Source organism: Beta vulgaris, chromosome 7 (assembly GCF_026745355.1).
Source record: "Beta vulgaris subsp. vulgaris cultivar EL10 chromosome 7, EL10.2, whole genome shotgun sequence".
NCBI classification, from domain to species: Eukaryota; Viridiplantae; Streptophyta; class Magnoliopsida; order Caryophyllales; family Amaranthaceae; genus Beta; species Beta vulgaris.
In genome coordinates, this window is record NC_079208.1 from 43,365,244 (window position 1) to 43,382,392 (window position 17,149).

Sequence of the window (17,149 nt, forward strand, 5' to 3'; positions counted from 1 at the left end):
GTTCAAGAGTTCAGTTTGTTTGGCTCTCTTTTTAGCTCGGCATTGATCTAGATGATCTTTGCCTTGAAAACTTCAAATTTGAAGGCGGCACCTCAGTTGTTTCAGCACGCCCACTCATCTGCGTTTTTCCTACCTCATGAAGAAACCTGAAATACTCTCGAGCGAGAGTAATGGATCACAACGAAATGTGACTCTTCAAAAGATCATGATCCCAGAAACCCAAGCGATAACAGATTGCTAGGATTGCTCATGCGGCGAGAAGCGACTCTCGTTGTTGGTTGTTCGTTGTCCGGATCATGAACATCATTCGCTTCTCATACCACTTCCATCAACAGTCTGAGGTTCAAATCCACCATCACAAGCACTGATCAGTGACGCCCCCCTTCACAAGCGTTTTTGTATCACTTTTATTTATTTGTGTTTTAGATAGAATGTACGAGCTTATAAAGCTCCTTTAGATTTGTTTGTTGTTTTAGTTCTAGTTGTATTAGCATTAGGCTATACTTCCTCTTTTAATTAATGAACAATTTCTCATTGTCAAAAAAAATCAGAATCCTTTATGTTATGTATTATAACAATGTCATACAAATAGTCAACTATGCATTTCTATTGTACAATCTATTGCTACTAGTGTAACTAGATAAATCACCAAAAACTGATGTATATGAGAGATAAATGTCAGATAAGTTAGAAAAGTAGAAAAGAACAAAAGTTTTTGTACAAAGAAGCTACACCTTTCTTTCCACGCTTCCAGAATAGACAAGCACAAATTCGTGACACAAGCCGTTTACGTATATTCACTCTTGGTTACATACAGCTTATCCCACAACCACTACGGCTATATTTTGTGTGTGTAAAGTTTCAAGATTTTCTGTCTTGATCATCCTTGTTCTGCTATTATCTGTCTTGATCATCCTTGTCCATACTCCATGGACTTCAAGGTTGTTGAACAGAGAGCATTCCAAAAAAAGGATTGGTCATTGCAGAGTGTAATACAGACATCGCTGAATTTAGTGTTTCCATGTCAACCTTTTCCCTAGGTAGATACAAGAACTGCCCCTGATTCGTCCTTTCAAACCCACAAAGTTCCAGAAACCTGACACCTCCAGTCAGACTGCCGATTCTTTCCTGTTGAATTTAGAAAACGAGGGAGACTGTTAGCTAAAGAGCATATAGATGAACTACAAGAACAAAAGGTTAGATACATGCCATCAGGTTGTTAATTTAATTATCATCCTATCCAGATAGTTCACAGCCTTGTTATTAAAAGAACTTCTTGAGTTCTTGACTCCTCTAGGTTCTCATCTTTTATTTTCACGAAAATACAGGAACTGTCACTACCTAATTTAAAAACTATTGGCAATCCTCTAATATTCTGCAACTTCTGTACCGTATCCTTCACATGTACGGTGTACCTAAGTTTCGCCCAAAAAATATGTAAAACCATCCAATCACATCCAGGCAAAGTGGAATGTCCAAGTCCAACCCACTTGCTGTCCCATTTAACTACATTTGTTCATCTGATCTATAGCCTAAGAGAATGATCCATAGCCTAACAGAATGCAGCAGTAAGTAACAGCTCATCCATACAGCCAGTGGGGTTGATGGCACTACTTGCAAAGACCATCTCAAGAAAACGTGGCATTGTCATCCAAAGTGTATAGAGTTTACACAAAAGAAATGTTCCCACTTACATTATGATCCATGAAATGTGTACCTGGAAAACTGAGTTATTGATCCGTAGATTCCTGAATTTTTCCACGTCAGGATTGTTCATGACATTTCTAATGTATATTTGGAGAGTTTGGAAAGCCTTCTTTACTCTGGCATCCTCGTCCTATAACCATAAAGAAATAATATATGGTTAACATTTCTATAATCAAAGTTACCAAACTTAAATGAAGGAATATATCATCGGAAAGTGCAACATAATAATTATTCAATAATCACCACTCTCAACTCAATAGACAGTTATAAGGACAAACATAGTGCACCTATATAGTATATATGATACTCTTTGGAAGAGGAAAAAGCTGCAGCTAAAGAACTTGGCTCATGATGGAGCTTACATGAGGGGAATGTTGAAACTTGGAGTGGCTTAAGATGCTCCTAATTTATTGGTTTGGTGCAGATCAGTTTTAGAATCAAAATTCAAGCGACTATTGTTCCTAGTATTCTCTTATCTAAAGACGAGTACTTTCACTGGTTACCTTGTCAATTTTATGAGAAAATTGATAGATCCTAAAATTCTTGTGAGCCTAAAATGATAAGCAAGAGCTTTTCATATGTGAATTTATCTGAAGACAAGCTACAGCAGCAGACAAAATAAACTCGGGATGCCTATAGTAGACATCACTAATTGCTTCTGCATATGTTAAAAGGCATATTGCAGTGGTCGCCAAGAATCACACACACCGAACATGTCGACATGTTTCCCAATACTGCACTGATTTTTATGAGAAATTTACTCTCTTGTAAACCCTCATTGCACAGACATTGCTTCACCCCAAGATATTATACTTTCACCTGGTATATTATATTCACCGCGTGGAAAATTATTTATGTTCATGACTACCAGGCCAAAGTCTGAATTTCATCCAAGAAAAGGAGACATCAAATCAAACTATACAATGTATTCAGGAAAGAAGTCATTTATGTTCATAATCAGAACATGCATTTTTCACACCAATCACTATTGTTAACAAAAACTTATCAATGACTTATAGCCATTAGCCAGTACACATAAAGTCATGTTCGAATAAGATTGTCTTGCAGGAAGTCCATTATATTTTTTACTTTTTATATTTTATAATGCCTTTTAAATGAGTGGTGAAGGGAGGGGACTTCAGGAAACTCTCTGCAAAACGCAAATCCTGCTTGTTGCAAAATAGCTGAAACAAATAAAGGACTGGAAAGCCATGCCACTAACCTTATGGTAACGCCTTAGACATCGTAAACAGTCACTCAGAAGCTCTGCCTTTTTAGTAGATTTCACAGGCTTTGCTGCCTGAAATTCAGTGAAGAAATTAGCGTTATATATAGATGGTACAGAAATCTAAAAGTCCTTTCAGAAACATCCATTAACTATAGGCAAAGGGCTACAAACAAGATTTCCTACTTGGACCTCCTAGCCAGTTAAAAGAAAAGGAGAAAGCAATAAAAAGCAGACCTTTTCTGGTTTTTCCTGTACCGCATGAAATGCAGGCTGCATTGATAATGACGAAGCAGGCTGTATTCCAAGCATTGACCTTCGCTCTGCCTGTAAGTTACCAATAACATTAAACTAATATTAGCTTATGACTAGCCACTACAAATAACATAAAGCAGCGGTAACTTGTTTATATAAATTAAAACCTTGTATATCAAGAGAAAACAATTTCTCTACTTGGTATTGTATGTAGAGGATTACAGAACTGAAGCGCAGTTTTGGCTTTAAAGTGAATGGTTAAATCAAATTTGGTCGTCCGAAAAGTCAAAAAATAATTTTTCTGAATGTAAAATGAAATACATATAATCCTGTCGACTTTCCAGTTATTTTTAATGTTTCTTTTCAGGTTTCAGGCTAAAAGATTAAGTTCACCCTAGATTCTCGGGCGGATTTGGGTTGGATTTCAATAGGTAATTATTCACAGGTCTAGAATTAAGGCGGAGATTAAAAAAGGAAGCACAAGTAGTCAGGTGCAGAGTAAGTGGCGCGTTTCATATCCTCTTTCAGTATTGGCAGGACAGGTCCTCAAAGTCTGATACACATCGAAAGACCAAGCATTGTGTCATCATCTCTAGGTAAACTTGCTACATAGCCACGATTTCGTTATCCTCATGCATCAAACTTCAAAAGATACCAGCTGATTTGATGGATGCCAAAGGGCGGTATTTATATTTACCTGCTGCAGGATAAATCAGAGGCATACAAATCCAAGGAAAGCAAAATACTTTGTCATCAGAGGCATCTTTCTCATAAAAAACATGAAACAGCTAGTTACGAACTTACTAATTCAAGCCACCCACTCAAAACACCAAATATGCAAATAAACCATTATAAAGTGTATCGTTATCAGATGCAATTTTTATACATATTCCCCTTGATCCACACCGACTACTAGGAAGCCAGAAAGGTGGCTTTGGTATGACATAATCAGACTGATTTTTAGTAACCAATGTAACTCAAAACAAAAAGCTGGCTGGAATCAGACAAAGACCTTATCTGCTTCTAGCTTTTGACGTATTCTCTCCCTGGCTTTTATTTCCTCCTCTTTATCTGCATTTCTTGAAGCTTTCATTCTGTGTGAACAGAGAATGCCAGAGTCTTAGACATTCAAAAGATGATCATCAAGATATTAGTCACAATTAATATTCATAAACCAACTAGCTTCTAAGGTACCTTTTTCTTGCATTTTCTTCTGCAATTTGCTTTGCCTCAAAAATTCTCTTCCCCGCTTGAATTCTCTTCTGCACATCAAGCATTGAACTTTGTATATGCCATATAATATAGACACTTTACTGCTTCTCTAAGAAGAAATTCTTTGGGATCCAGTGACATATTAAAAGACTACTTTACTGCCCCATCATATGCGAAGTTCAATGTAGCCAGTAACTACTTTCGTGGCCTTGCAACTTTACCTAAACTAGTTTACTGTGTTCATTTCTTTTACAAGTTTAATCATTTTCTGACAACTACCATACAATCTTTAGTCTCTAAATACATTAGGCAAGCAATAGCTCGTACAAGTAACATAGGAACCCTCAAAAATTACATCTATTAGTCATTAGTTTCATATCTTACCCACGACTCTAGATGCAAGCAGGTGCATAATTAAACAACCAATCCATAAACCTCAAGTAAAAAAGAAATAAACTTGAAGGTATACAAAATTTTACAGCTAATTTATCAGATATTCTAACAAGCATCAGCATATTATGTTGATGCAAATGAAAGAAATGGGGCTTTTATGCTTACAAATAAAAACCACATACATGACAATAATGATGTCCTAAAAGTGCCTTGTAATCTAATCCAAGTGACATTTATTGACTCCTCCATATACAAGTAACGTACTAATGTAATATAAGTAACATATGTTAGGAGTTCATAAACCTACATAGAGCATCCAGGATTCATGGTACTGAAGGCAATTCGGTCAAATCATCCTTCAGAGATTACAAAAAGACTAGAACAAGCTACAAGAAGATGTTTTTCTACGATAGTTTCATGATCTAGCTATGTAGTCTCTTTATGGCAAACTTATTAAAGAGATTTCTTGACATCCTATATGCAAGAAATTCTTAAGAAAGGAAATAAAATCTACATTTTCATAAGGAAGAAAAGCATCTTCAAGCCGTGACACATATCACATATCCGACGAATACATACTAAGACAAGATATACCTTTTCCTCCTCTCTTTCCAGCTCCTTCTTTTTCTCTTTGCTCAGTTGGTTGGCTATGTGTCTTTAAGTAGAAGCAAGAAAGAAACCATAATTAAAAACATAGAAAGCTTTGCCACATGAAGATATTCCTTTTCATCATCAAAACTTCAAGATAATTCAGGCTGGAAGAGGTAAGAATTCAAGACAAATTCCAAAAAACAACCTTAGTTTTTGGGCCTTGATCTTCATTTCCTCTGTGATAAGAAATGGTTTATGAGCATCCAAATCAATGTCCACTGGTACCTGGGTGCACTAGTGAAGTTACAATCAAAGCATCCTAATGAGCACAGACAGTGTAGATGACTTTATTTTCACACCAATAATCAATTTATCATGCAAACATTCTTCTTCACTAGGCATTAAAACTTTAAAAGGTGAGAAACAATTTACTTTGTGGTTCAGAATTGCTTACTATAAGTATATCTACCATATGTTTTTAGATAAGCACCATATGATTTCAGCTTCAGCATATTAAGAAAAGAAATAATTAAGTGCCAACAAACTATATAAAAGACAACCTTCAAAAGCAGACAACAGGATAAATCTAAAAGATGTAAGAAACACAAAGTAATCAACAAAAGTACATCTACTAAAAGGAATTTCTTGGAAATTGTAAAACTATGTGTAGTCATATCTTGTTAGAAGAACATTTCAAGTGTATAGACAACACCCAGAAGCACACATGAAACAGTTCGAAGTTCTATTAAATTTCACTAACTTGTTCATTTCATCTGGCCCAAGGTTTAAAAATTTCAATCAAAAAACACACAAGAAGCTGTTCTTCAAGTGAATAGATCCTGCATTATCCTTGATCATCAATTTCTCTAACATATATAAGAATTAGATTGATATTCTTCTTTCCGTAGATCACTGGTTTCTCTATATTAACGTAACCTAGAACTGGGAAAAAGTTTAGATTGGCAATTGATAAAAGAGAAATGGTTAGCTAGGTTTGGGGATTAGGCCTTCCAGGGTAACTTGTACCCTTACTGAATATACATAAGCATCAGCGAAGCACATATTACAAATTTTCCATCACTCTATAAAATAATAATTAAAGATCAATATCATACCAGAGGAAACTGGTCAATATCCGAGTCATTCTCGTGATCAACGATCCAATTAATAGCATCTTCCAGAGTGGTATTTCCTAACCAGGGAAATTGATAACATTACTAACTAAAAGCACCATAATAGTAAGATCAACAAAACCTTAAAGACCTACATTGTTAAAGTAGACAACTGAGACAATTACCAACCCAATGAGTCCAAAAGTTGACTTTACAATAATATCCAATCTTGTTGGGTGTACATTCCAAGTCCCATATCAGAGAGATAAGTAATAGTTGTCTAGTTTATAAGAGTTCACCTACTCCATTAGTATGAGGCCTTTTGGGGAGGAGCTCAAGAACATATCCGTGAGGCCTAGCCCCAAAGGAGACAATATCATACTAATGTCGGAGTTGTAGGTGTATTGCATACAATGGTATACTAATGGTGGAGCTGTAGGTTAACTCGTTGGCCTAACAAACCTTCCGCCACTCTTAATATAAAGAGCGCGTAATCACCAAATGCAAGTTATGCAAGAAGCACAAAATCGAAGAAAAACATAATTATAAAAGCAAAGTGATACCGAGATAACAAAAACAAATGGTTCACTCGTAAACTGATAAGCCTTGAGTCCTACAAAAGCATAACATATTATGAATTGTAGAATCACAATTCAGCATATACATACGTGACATGATTATACTTAAGACTATTCAATTTAGCTAAGACTGGAGAACATTTCACTTCCATGCCAAAAAAGCAACAAAACAACTGATTTAATTACCAGAATAGTGAAGTGCCCGTGTTGCACAAGCAAGTGAAAATCCCATTTCTTCCAGATTTTCCAGCAACTTTTTGTCTACTTCAGGAGCAGCCATTTCAATTCCGATCGAAGTGAATTCTGAAAGAGGAGAAAGAAGAATTGGAGCATTGTATGTGAATTTAGTGAGGGAAGTTTATAAGGAAGAAGAGGTTGAAGATGAAGAAATGGATGACGTTTCCGTAAAGATTGCAGAAGAAGGGACATTAGGGAGATTCTTCAAAATTGCAAAGATTTTTGGTTGAAGAATCGAATAGAAAACCCTAGGGCCTAGATTACTACTTCGTTCTAGCACATTTTCTCTCTCTCCCCACCGTTTTTGATTCCAAATTTATAGGTTTGGTTTAGCTATTGGCTATGTAGTAGCCTGTAAGGAAACTGAAGTATATTTTACGTAACTATCGTTTTTCTCTATTTTTGTTTTTGTTAAAATAACTCTAATTGCATATTAGATAACTAGCTTTCATATGCACGCGATGCGTGCGTTAATGTCAAAATTTGTTATTCTATTAGATACTCCATTCGTACTTTATTTATGATTAAACTTAAATGTGAAAAATTCAACAGTTAGATGAATTTAGATATATTAATTCGCTAATGTAAAAAAATAAAAAGGTTGTGAGTGATTGTTAACATTAATTTTTTGTGAATCAATATTGAACATAAAAAACAAAAATAATGAGTTGGTTTAACTGAATTAAAGAATATCAAAGGTAGTGAATGTTCAGACTTTTCATGTGCACGTTATGTATGCCATCTTTTTTTATAAGGTATAAATATTTTGTCCATTTAATTTTTGATTGAAGTATTTGATGCATATACCATTTTAAACTTGTTTTAAATGGCAAGTTGGAATGAGAATTTTTAAATGATTTGTTTTTGTAATTTTTTTCTTTCCATTAATTAGATTATTAAGGGTATTTTAGTCACTTCAAAAGAGGACACTACACCTCCTCTCTTGGCTTATATAATAGAGATACTTCGTGTGTCCCTTACTAAATTTCACATTTCTAATTTCGATACTATTTCAGGTAAATAAAATTCTCAAAAAAGTTCTAAATATAAGATAAAGCTTAGTGATGTGGAATCTTGTTTGGTTCGTCTCATTGTGAACACCTGGAAAAATCAAACTTTTATACTAATTAAAGTGACAATAAGGATCTGAACTTTGGATAATAACTTTTAAAAGGTCTAAGCTGTTGATTAACCTATGTAGGTCCTTATCTTAGGGGATCATAACTTTTAGCAGGTCTCAGTGACTTGAAATTGACTTAATAGATCATAACTTGTAAAACATAGGTTATACTAGAAAAGTTAATTGATAAAGAAGTAAGAAGTAGGTGAGATTTTTTTAAAACATAAATTCTTATATATGGCCGACCATACGGAAATTTCGCGTATGGCCGGCCACACTGAAAATTTCGCATGTGGTCGGCCCAGTCCAATTTGAAATAATGAACCGAGCGTTGAAACATGATTCATATATGTGGCGCATAGGAAGTAGACTGAATTTGAAGCTTGTGTGAACGCGCTTCTCACCAACCCCTCCTTCTTACTCTAATTCTCTTTCACACAGTACTATACCCACCAAATCTCTAATCTCCCTATAATCTTTCTCTCTCCTCAATCTTCTTTGTTGAATTTCCACCACAAGATACACTTTCTCTCTCCTCCTTCCATCACTTCCTTCAATATTCTCAATTAACCCCAAGTTCAACTCGGTGCGAGTCGCCTATAAGCTGCATATATTCAAGTATCCAACTCGTCGCATAAACTCACCATTATAGGAGAAAATGATGAAAAAAAAGGAGAAGATCACCACCGAGCATCACGACTAAAGCATCACAAGTATCTGAGCCATTATGATCGCAATGAACACAACATGGATCAATTTGTTTTCGGCCTCTACGCCTAATGGATATTGATGTTTGTTGACTTTAGTTTTGTATAGATTTTGATGTGATTTTTGTTGGCGGTTCAAACTCTTTTTGTGTTTTTATGGATTTATGGACGAACAACAATAATAATAAAAGGGATAGGCTCTTAAATCGCAGTTTAAGAGGTTCTCTTGTGAGTCTCGGCTCCAAGATCACACAAAGTCGCGGTTTGTGTATTTGAACACTCAGTTCTATGCAAGCACAAGCTTAACACTTTAATTTCTAAACTCAACAAAACTGATTTTATTAATGAATGAAATAGCCTTTATATAGTACAAGATTCCTAACTTATCTAGTAAAACTTAAAGGATAAACAAAAATAACCAACAAACTTACCTATCTTTATCTTAAAGGATAAAGATAAATAACAACCTAATACTTATCTCTAATTCACACGCCTATTTTAAAGATAATTATAAAAATAAAACTCCTAATTAGACTCAATGACAAAGGAATTAGACTCCTAAGTATAATAGGATTCCTTTATCACTTAAATACTTAAATTAAAGCAATTAAGATTAATTAAAGTACATAGTTTCCTAACAGAACTAGGATTTTCGCACAGTGGTTGGCACAGTCTTGCGTACAGTGACCTATGTTTTCGTACTTGATGCTCCTTATATGCATCATACTCTCCCTCTTGAAAAAAAACTTGTCTCAAGTTTTGATGTCCATGGAATCATCCACGCACGATAACCATGATCCATAAGACGAAGTACATGAATGAGAAAATGCATTGTAACCCCTGTAGTTCGTTGATAGACATGATAACATACGACATCCTTATAGTAAAAATCCGTAGAATATGTAACAAAACAATGCACCCAACATTGCTTTGTGGCTTTAAGCGCACATGGAACATCCAAGATTGGAACTTTGATGGTTGCATTAATGTGAAGGCTTGAATCTTCCTCATTTGAAACTTCAAAGATTAAATCTTGATCCTTAGGAAAAGAAAAGGTTTCAATCTTTTTGTCATCTTGAACAATAAAACCCAAATCTGAAAATTCGTCCTCTCTAGTGCAAGAATCATCTTCCAAATAGCTATTAAGCTTTTCATCCAAAGAATATTGATTCAAGTCATGTATCAAATCCCACTTTGGTTGTAGACGTATGGACAATTCACCAAGAATTTCTTCTGTTGTCAACTCATCATAAGAATGGAAACGACAATTCATAGTTGGTTTATTATGCAGAAACTGCCCAGAAATTTTGAATAAAAGTTTGAGATCTTAAACCTAAGTAAAACACCTCGAAATTTCATAAAATTTTGTCACAACATACCCCTTGGTGTTCTAAACACTCGACCCAAATTTCATCAAAAAATAATAAGCCAATCGAATGCAGTTTTTATTTTACTCACAATATGTAATCTGTCAGAAAAACAGAATTTTGCATCAAATGTTTGCGTTCGCTGTGACTTTTTACTAATTGGATTGGGCTGAAATTTTGACACGACGTAGCCCTATATGTTAGCTTTCCACAGAACCAAAAAAATCACGATTTGGACACCGGACGCGCCCTCACGCGCCGTCGCAAGGCACCCTGCTCTGATAGCACTTGATGTGATTTTTGTTGGCGGTTCGAACTCTTTTTGTGTTTTTATGGATTTATGGACGAACAACAATAATAATAAAAGGGATAGGCTCTTAAATCGCAGTTTAAGAGGTTCTCTTGTGAGTCTCGGCTCCAAGATCACACAAAGTCGCGGTTTGTGTATTTGAACACTCAGTTCTATGCAAGCACAAGCTTAACACTTTAATTTCTAAACTCAACAAAACTGATTTTATTAATGAATGAAATAGCCTTTATATAGTACAAGATTCCTAACTTATCTAGTAAAACTTAAAGGATAAACAAAAATAACCAACAAACTTACCTATCTTTATCTTAAAGGATAAAGATAAATAACAACCTAATACTTATCTCTAATTCACACGCCTATTTTAAAGATAATTATAAAAATAAAACTCCTAATTAGACTCAATGACAAAGGAATTAGACTCCTAAGTATAATAGGATTCCTTTATCACTTAAATACTTAAATTAAAGCAATTAAGATTAATTAAAGTACATAGTTTCCTAACAGAACTAGGATTTTCGCACAGTGGTTGGCACAGTCTTGCGTACAGTGACCTATGTTTTCGTACTTGATGCTCCTTATATGCATCAGATTTCATCCACATTTTTCAATTAAAATACATTTAATGGGGGTTGAGTGCTTGACGATGTAGTGGAGAGAGTAAATGGGGTGTTTTTTTGTGTTTGGTGAGATGTTATGGTACACTACTCACTGCAAGTCTACACTTGTTGCACTTTGTTGTGTGAATTAATGGAGAATTGTTAGTTAATTTTTTTTAGAGTAACCCTGCTTAATCATACACGTAATCTTATGTAACATCGTTTAAACTTACATTTAATGAAAAAGAATATATGAGGAACCCCACTTAATTATACGAGTAACCTCATTTAATCATATGAGTAACCTCAAAAGTTGATAAAAGTAACTGCATTTATTCAAACGAGTAACCTCCTTCATTCATAAAAGTAAATAATTAGTAACCTCATTTATATAAATTAGTATCTTCATTTGTTCAGAAAAGCAATCTTGTTTTTGCATACGAGTAACCTTATTAGTTCACAATATTAACCTTGTTTAATCATACGATGACCCTATTTGATCAAGTAACCCCAATTGTTCACAAAAGTAACCCCATTTCATTATATGAGTAATCCCATTTTTATCATATGAGTAACCCAATTAATTCATACTAGTAATGTCATTTGATCTATGAGTAACCTCATTTAATCTATGAGTAACCTTATTTAATCTTATGAGTAACCCAATTAATTTATACTAGTAACATCATTCATTTATACAAGTAACTTCAATAAATCATACGAGTAACCTCATTTAATCATACGAGTAACCCCAAAGGTTCACAAAAGTAATTGCATTTATCTAAACGAGTAACCTCATTCATTCATAAAAGTAAATTGATTAGTAATTTCATTTGTTCATAAAAGTAACTTCATTTTTTCATACGAGTAACCTCATTAGTTCACAATATTGACCTTATTTAATCATATGATGACCCTATTTGATCAAGTAGCTCCAATTGTTCACAAAACTAACCTCATTATATTATATGAGTAACCCCATTTTTATCATATGAGTAACCCAAATAATTAATACTAGTAATGTCATATAATCTATGAGTAACCTCATTTAATCTTATGAGTAACTCAATGCAGTCATACTAGTAACCTCATTTATTTATACAAGTAACTTCAATAATAAATCATACGAGTAACCTCATTTAATCATACGAGTAACCCCAAAGGTTCACAAAAGTAACCGAATTTGCTTATAAGAGTAACCACATTTCTTTATAGGAGTGACACCCTTTTATTGTTAAAAGTAAGCACATACTCATACAAGTAACTCCATTTGATCATAAGAGTAACTCCATCTGTTCATAAGAGTGACTCCATTTGTTTACAAGTGTTTGTGCATAAGAGTCAACTTCAAACGGTCATATATCACAGCACACCTAATATTTTGGAAAGATTCAAGTTGCAAATGAAAATTTGGCTCGATAGTTTTCCAACTCTTGGTCAAAAGTTTGATTCAAATAAGAAACGAGTGAGATATGACCATTTGAAAATGAGCTGACGGGCGCACGACCACACCTGTAATTTCGCGTGTGGCCGGCCACACGCAAGACGCACTGTTTTTTTTTTTTTAAATGGTTAGTTTCAAGTCATTGGGACTCAATAAAAGTTAAGACCCCTAAAGTAGGGACTTACACATGTTAATCAATAGTTCAGATTTTTTAAAAATTGTAGCTCAAAGTTCAAACCCGTATTGCCAATTTTTCCTTTTTATTAATATATAATTAAAGATACCGATCGATGATACAAAATGTGCATTGGAGAAATGATAAATCTATTAAAGGACGAAGGGAGTAACTTTAAAAATGTTTTTTTTTTCAAATCTATGATAATCCAAGTACTATGCACTACCTTGCCGCCTCTTCTCTTTTCTCCCTTCTTCCCTCTTCCTATGAAAAAAAATTCTAATCTTTTTATCCAGATTGGGGCCACCATAATCTTTTTGAGAGTTTTCTATCCAAAATTTGGGTTCTTTCTCTCCTTTCTTGGGAGTTTGGATTTTGAGTTATTGTCTTCCCATGTGGAAGATTGAAAATTGGTGTTCGTAATTTATCTGAAAGTTCTATTTTATTAGTTTATTGCTTTTATACTTTTGCGATTGGTTCCTAATTGACATTGTTATTAGTGAGTAAGAACTTTGTCGTTGTTTTCTTCTTTGTATCTCGAAAGGATTCCGTGCAACCCGTGAGTCCGAATACTTTTTTTGGAAAAGTGATATCACGCCTAAAAGGTTCACTGTTCATTGTATTCATCTTGAGACCCTTGTTCTACAATAATTTATCTAACAAGAACAATAATAAAATTGAATAATAGATAAATATAGATAGATTACAAGATGATTAGCTGCTATTAATTGTGGATTATCTAATACTTCCTCTATTCTTTTTTAATTGCAACATTTTAATTTTCACGCTTACATAATTTTGGCCATTAATATCTTTAGTTTTATATGTGTAAAAATTAAGCAAATGAGATATCTAGAAAATATGCATTGAGACTAATCAAATAACATCTTTATGTTTTTCCTTACATATAAATTATCAAAAAAGGTTAAACGCTAAACTATGAATATTGAAAAAATCCAAATGTTGCAATTAATACACAATGGAGGAAGTATATGATTAAATAGCCGATGTTATGTGTTCATTAGCTGATATTTGCACAATTTCTTTTTTTTTTTGTTTCGCGTGATTTTAGTAGAGTAAATTCTAGAGATGATCAGATGGGCCGGCTCATAAAAAAATTCCCATTAGTCAGGTAGGGGTAAATTTCAGGCCATTCTTTTTTTGCTCGAAGCCTGCTTTTTCGGGTAAAGAACAACGGGTTTTTGGGAAAAATCGGGTCGGGCCAAAATTTGAACTAAGAAGTTATTTTGAGGTTGCCCAAAATCCATCCCAAATATTAAAAAATTATTGGGTCAGGCCCAAACTCAAGCCCCAAATATTTGCCCAAGCCATGTCACCTACGGGTCGGGATGGGCTCACTTTGATCAGCTCTAGAGAATTTTGTTGAAGAGAGAGAAGGTTTGTTAATAAATGATGAAACAATGCATTTATTGTGAACTTTATTATTTGGCAAAATTGGCCTAACACCACAAACTATGGCGCAGGTGCACCCAGCGCCACCAACTTTGACTAGTACCTAAAATACCACAAATTATTGGCCTGGATGCAGCAGGTGTCATAAATGACGCCGAAACTAACTTTTTTCGGCACATGTTCACCTGACTTAGGCTTCTAATCAATGAAAGAATGGAAAGAAAAAGGGGAAATGGGAAAAAATAACACGGTTTCCCTATCGTCGGCAAGAAAAGTTAGTTTCGGCTTCATGTATGACACTCGTTGCACTCGTGGCAATAATTTTGGGTGTTTTGACTATTAGTCAAAGTTGGTGGGGCTGAGGACCTCACCATATTTTATGGTGTTATGCCAATTTTTCCTTATTGTTTTGGTCTGACAGTCAGCTTTGTTGTACACAATACGTTCTCTTAAAACAATATAACAATTTCCAATCTTTTGCCTTTTCTCTAGTAAATGTTTTGCGCCATCTGTAACCTCACGAAAATCTGAAAAATTATGGAGCTTTAACATGATGGATACATTTGCCTCAATGAATATATTAGAGCATCATTTGGCAACAGAAGGATGGAATATTGCAAGAGCAAGACATGTCCATCAATGTCCGCCTCGATGAATTGAGAAAATACAAAAATTAAAGAAAAGCACAAGTATTGATCATCTAATCATGTTATGGTTGAAATGCAGAATATGGGTAATTGACTAATTGTGACTTCATCTTGATTTGATTCAAGGAAAACATGTCCAATTTATAATTAATCGATAGGATAAAGTAACAATTCAAAGACATTAAGCATACTAAGCAATGATGGTGATGGCTGGTAAAGGTACATGCCTACAGCCTACCAGGTGGTCCACCGTCGCACAGACTCTTACAATTCATACCAGATGGTTCATTATGTCATCATCTTGAACCTATGAAGCTTGAAGTACAACATACTGAAATAAAAAACCAAAATTAAAAAGCATATAGAAAAATGTCAGATTGAATATAAATCTATTTGGCAGCAATATATGCATATAAAAGCACAAAAAACACTAGTACATGCTATATGCTATAGGCTATAGGCTATACTGTTAATGTGAATTTTTTTGGCCCCTCGCAGCAAAAGCTTCAAGATCCGCCACTGCCTATAGCTATACTATGATTTAACATTCATTACAAGAAGCAATAATGAATATATACCTTGATTTGTGTTCTGTTGTAAGTGTAAGTGATGTGAATAAGTCCATCACTGGCTTGAATAATGGCTGGGTAAGAGAATTCCATTCCTGGACTGTTTTCTAGTGTTAAAGCTTCTGTCCATGAATCACCATCATCATCTGAGATTGCCACTTCCAGAATTTCCCTAGTACTGGTGTTGTAAACTAGGACAAGACGACCATCCTTTAACTTGATTGCATCCAATGCTAACGAAATTTAAGACTTGAGTTACAGATCACAAAGACGATAAATAGACTTTTCATTCTACGTAGAAACCTAAAACGAATGTGTCCATTGCAGTGGCGGATCCACTGGGGGTACAGTGGGTACAGCTGTACCCCCATTTTCAAAAAAAAGTTTGTGGGAAAAAAAAAGAAAAAAGGAAAAAAAAAAGAAAAGAAAGAAACGCGCCCCAGCCAAAACTGAAAAGACGCTCCTCATTTCTCTCTCTCAGACTCTCACTCACGCGTCCCTTCTTTCTCTCTCCTCTGGTCAGTCTAACGTTTCTTTTTTCTTTTCTCTCTCCTTCTTGGCTTCTTTCTTTTCGCCTGCCGGAGAGTCGGAGACCCGGACTCCCGTCGCCAGCACTTTCACTGTTTCACACTTTGCAGCCCAGAATTATTGTAGACGTTGTCGCCCTTTGCCGGAGGCCCGGAGTTCTTCACTTCTTCTTGTCGCCACGAGCCCACGGCCCACGCCACGAGACGCCACCGCCGGCAGAACTCACTGTAAGTGTAAGTCTGTAACTCCTTACTCCCGTCGCCACTTTCTGTTTTTTTTTTTTAATTTTTTTATAATTTCTGCTAATTTATAAAGGATAGGTTATTAGGTTACTTGAATTGAACTTAGAGATTTAAATGTTGAATTGAAATTAGAGATTACTAATTACTTCATTACTTGAATAGTTGAATTGAAATTACTTGAATTGAAATTAGAGATTACTTCATTACTTGAATTGAAATTGAGATTACTTGAATTGAAAGTAGAGATTGTAAAATTGAAATAGAGGTTGTGAATTGAAATTAGTTGAATTTGGAATTAAATGTTGTGAAATGTAATTTGAAACAAGAAACTTTGGTATTAATATCTAATAATATGTTTACTTATACTAGATTTGGAAGATGAAAAACAAAAGTTTAGAATCTTTTTGGAAGAGAAGTGGAGGAAAATCACAAAAGTCTTCAACTTCATCTTCTCCAACATCAAAGGAGCCTCTAATTGAAGAATGTAATCATGAGGTTCCAATAATTGAAGAAACTAATCATGAAGCTCCTCCAATTCAAGAAGAAAATGAGGATGAGTTGCCTAATTCTTCACCGTTAGAATTTTTCTCATCCGTACCCCCATCCCGTAATTCCTGGATACGCCACTGGTCCATTGTACACCCGATTTTACATAACTCTAAGTACACCCAACACCTTTTTTTGCTCCTTCAAAAATTGAAAGAAGATAATTTCTTAA

General features: G+C 34.7%; 1 protein-coding gene and 1 pseudogene across 1 annotated transcript; both read right to left on the reverse strand.

Moving 5' to 3' along the window:
- Positions 1–553: 553 nt before the first annotated feature.
- On the reverse strand, positions 554–7,650 carry LOC104899536 (uncharacterized). The gene is made up of 10 exons (XM_010686745.4): positions 7,260–7,650; positions 6,499–6,575; positions 5,589–5,668; positions 5,387–5,447; positions 4,382–4,449; positions 4,200–4,281; positions 3,170–3,259; positions 2,930–3,007; positions 1,718–1,837; positions 554–1,128 (listed from the first exon to the last, which is right to left on the reverse strand). The coding sequence occupies exons 1-10, from the start codon at positions 7,351–7,353 to the stop codon at positions 937–939; spliced, it is 942 nt and encodes a 313-aa protein (XP_010685047.2). The 5' UTR covers positions 7,354–7,650; the 3' UTR covers positions 554–936.
- Positions 7,651–9,858: 2,208 nt separating this feature from the next.
- LOC104899568 (uncharacterized) overlaps positions 9,859–17,149 on the reverse strand; it is a 36,587-nt pseudogene continuing 29,296 nt past the window's right edge.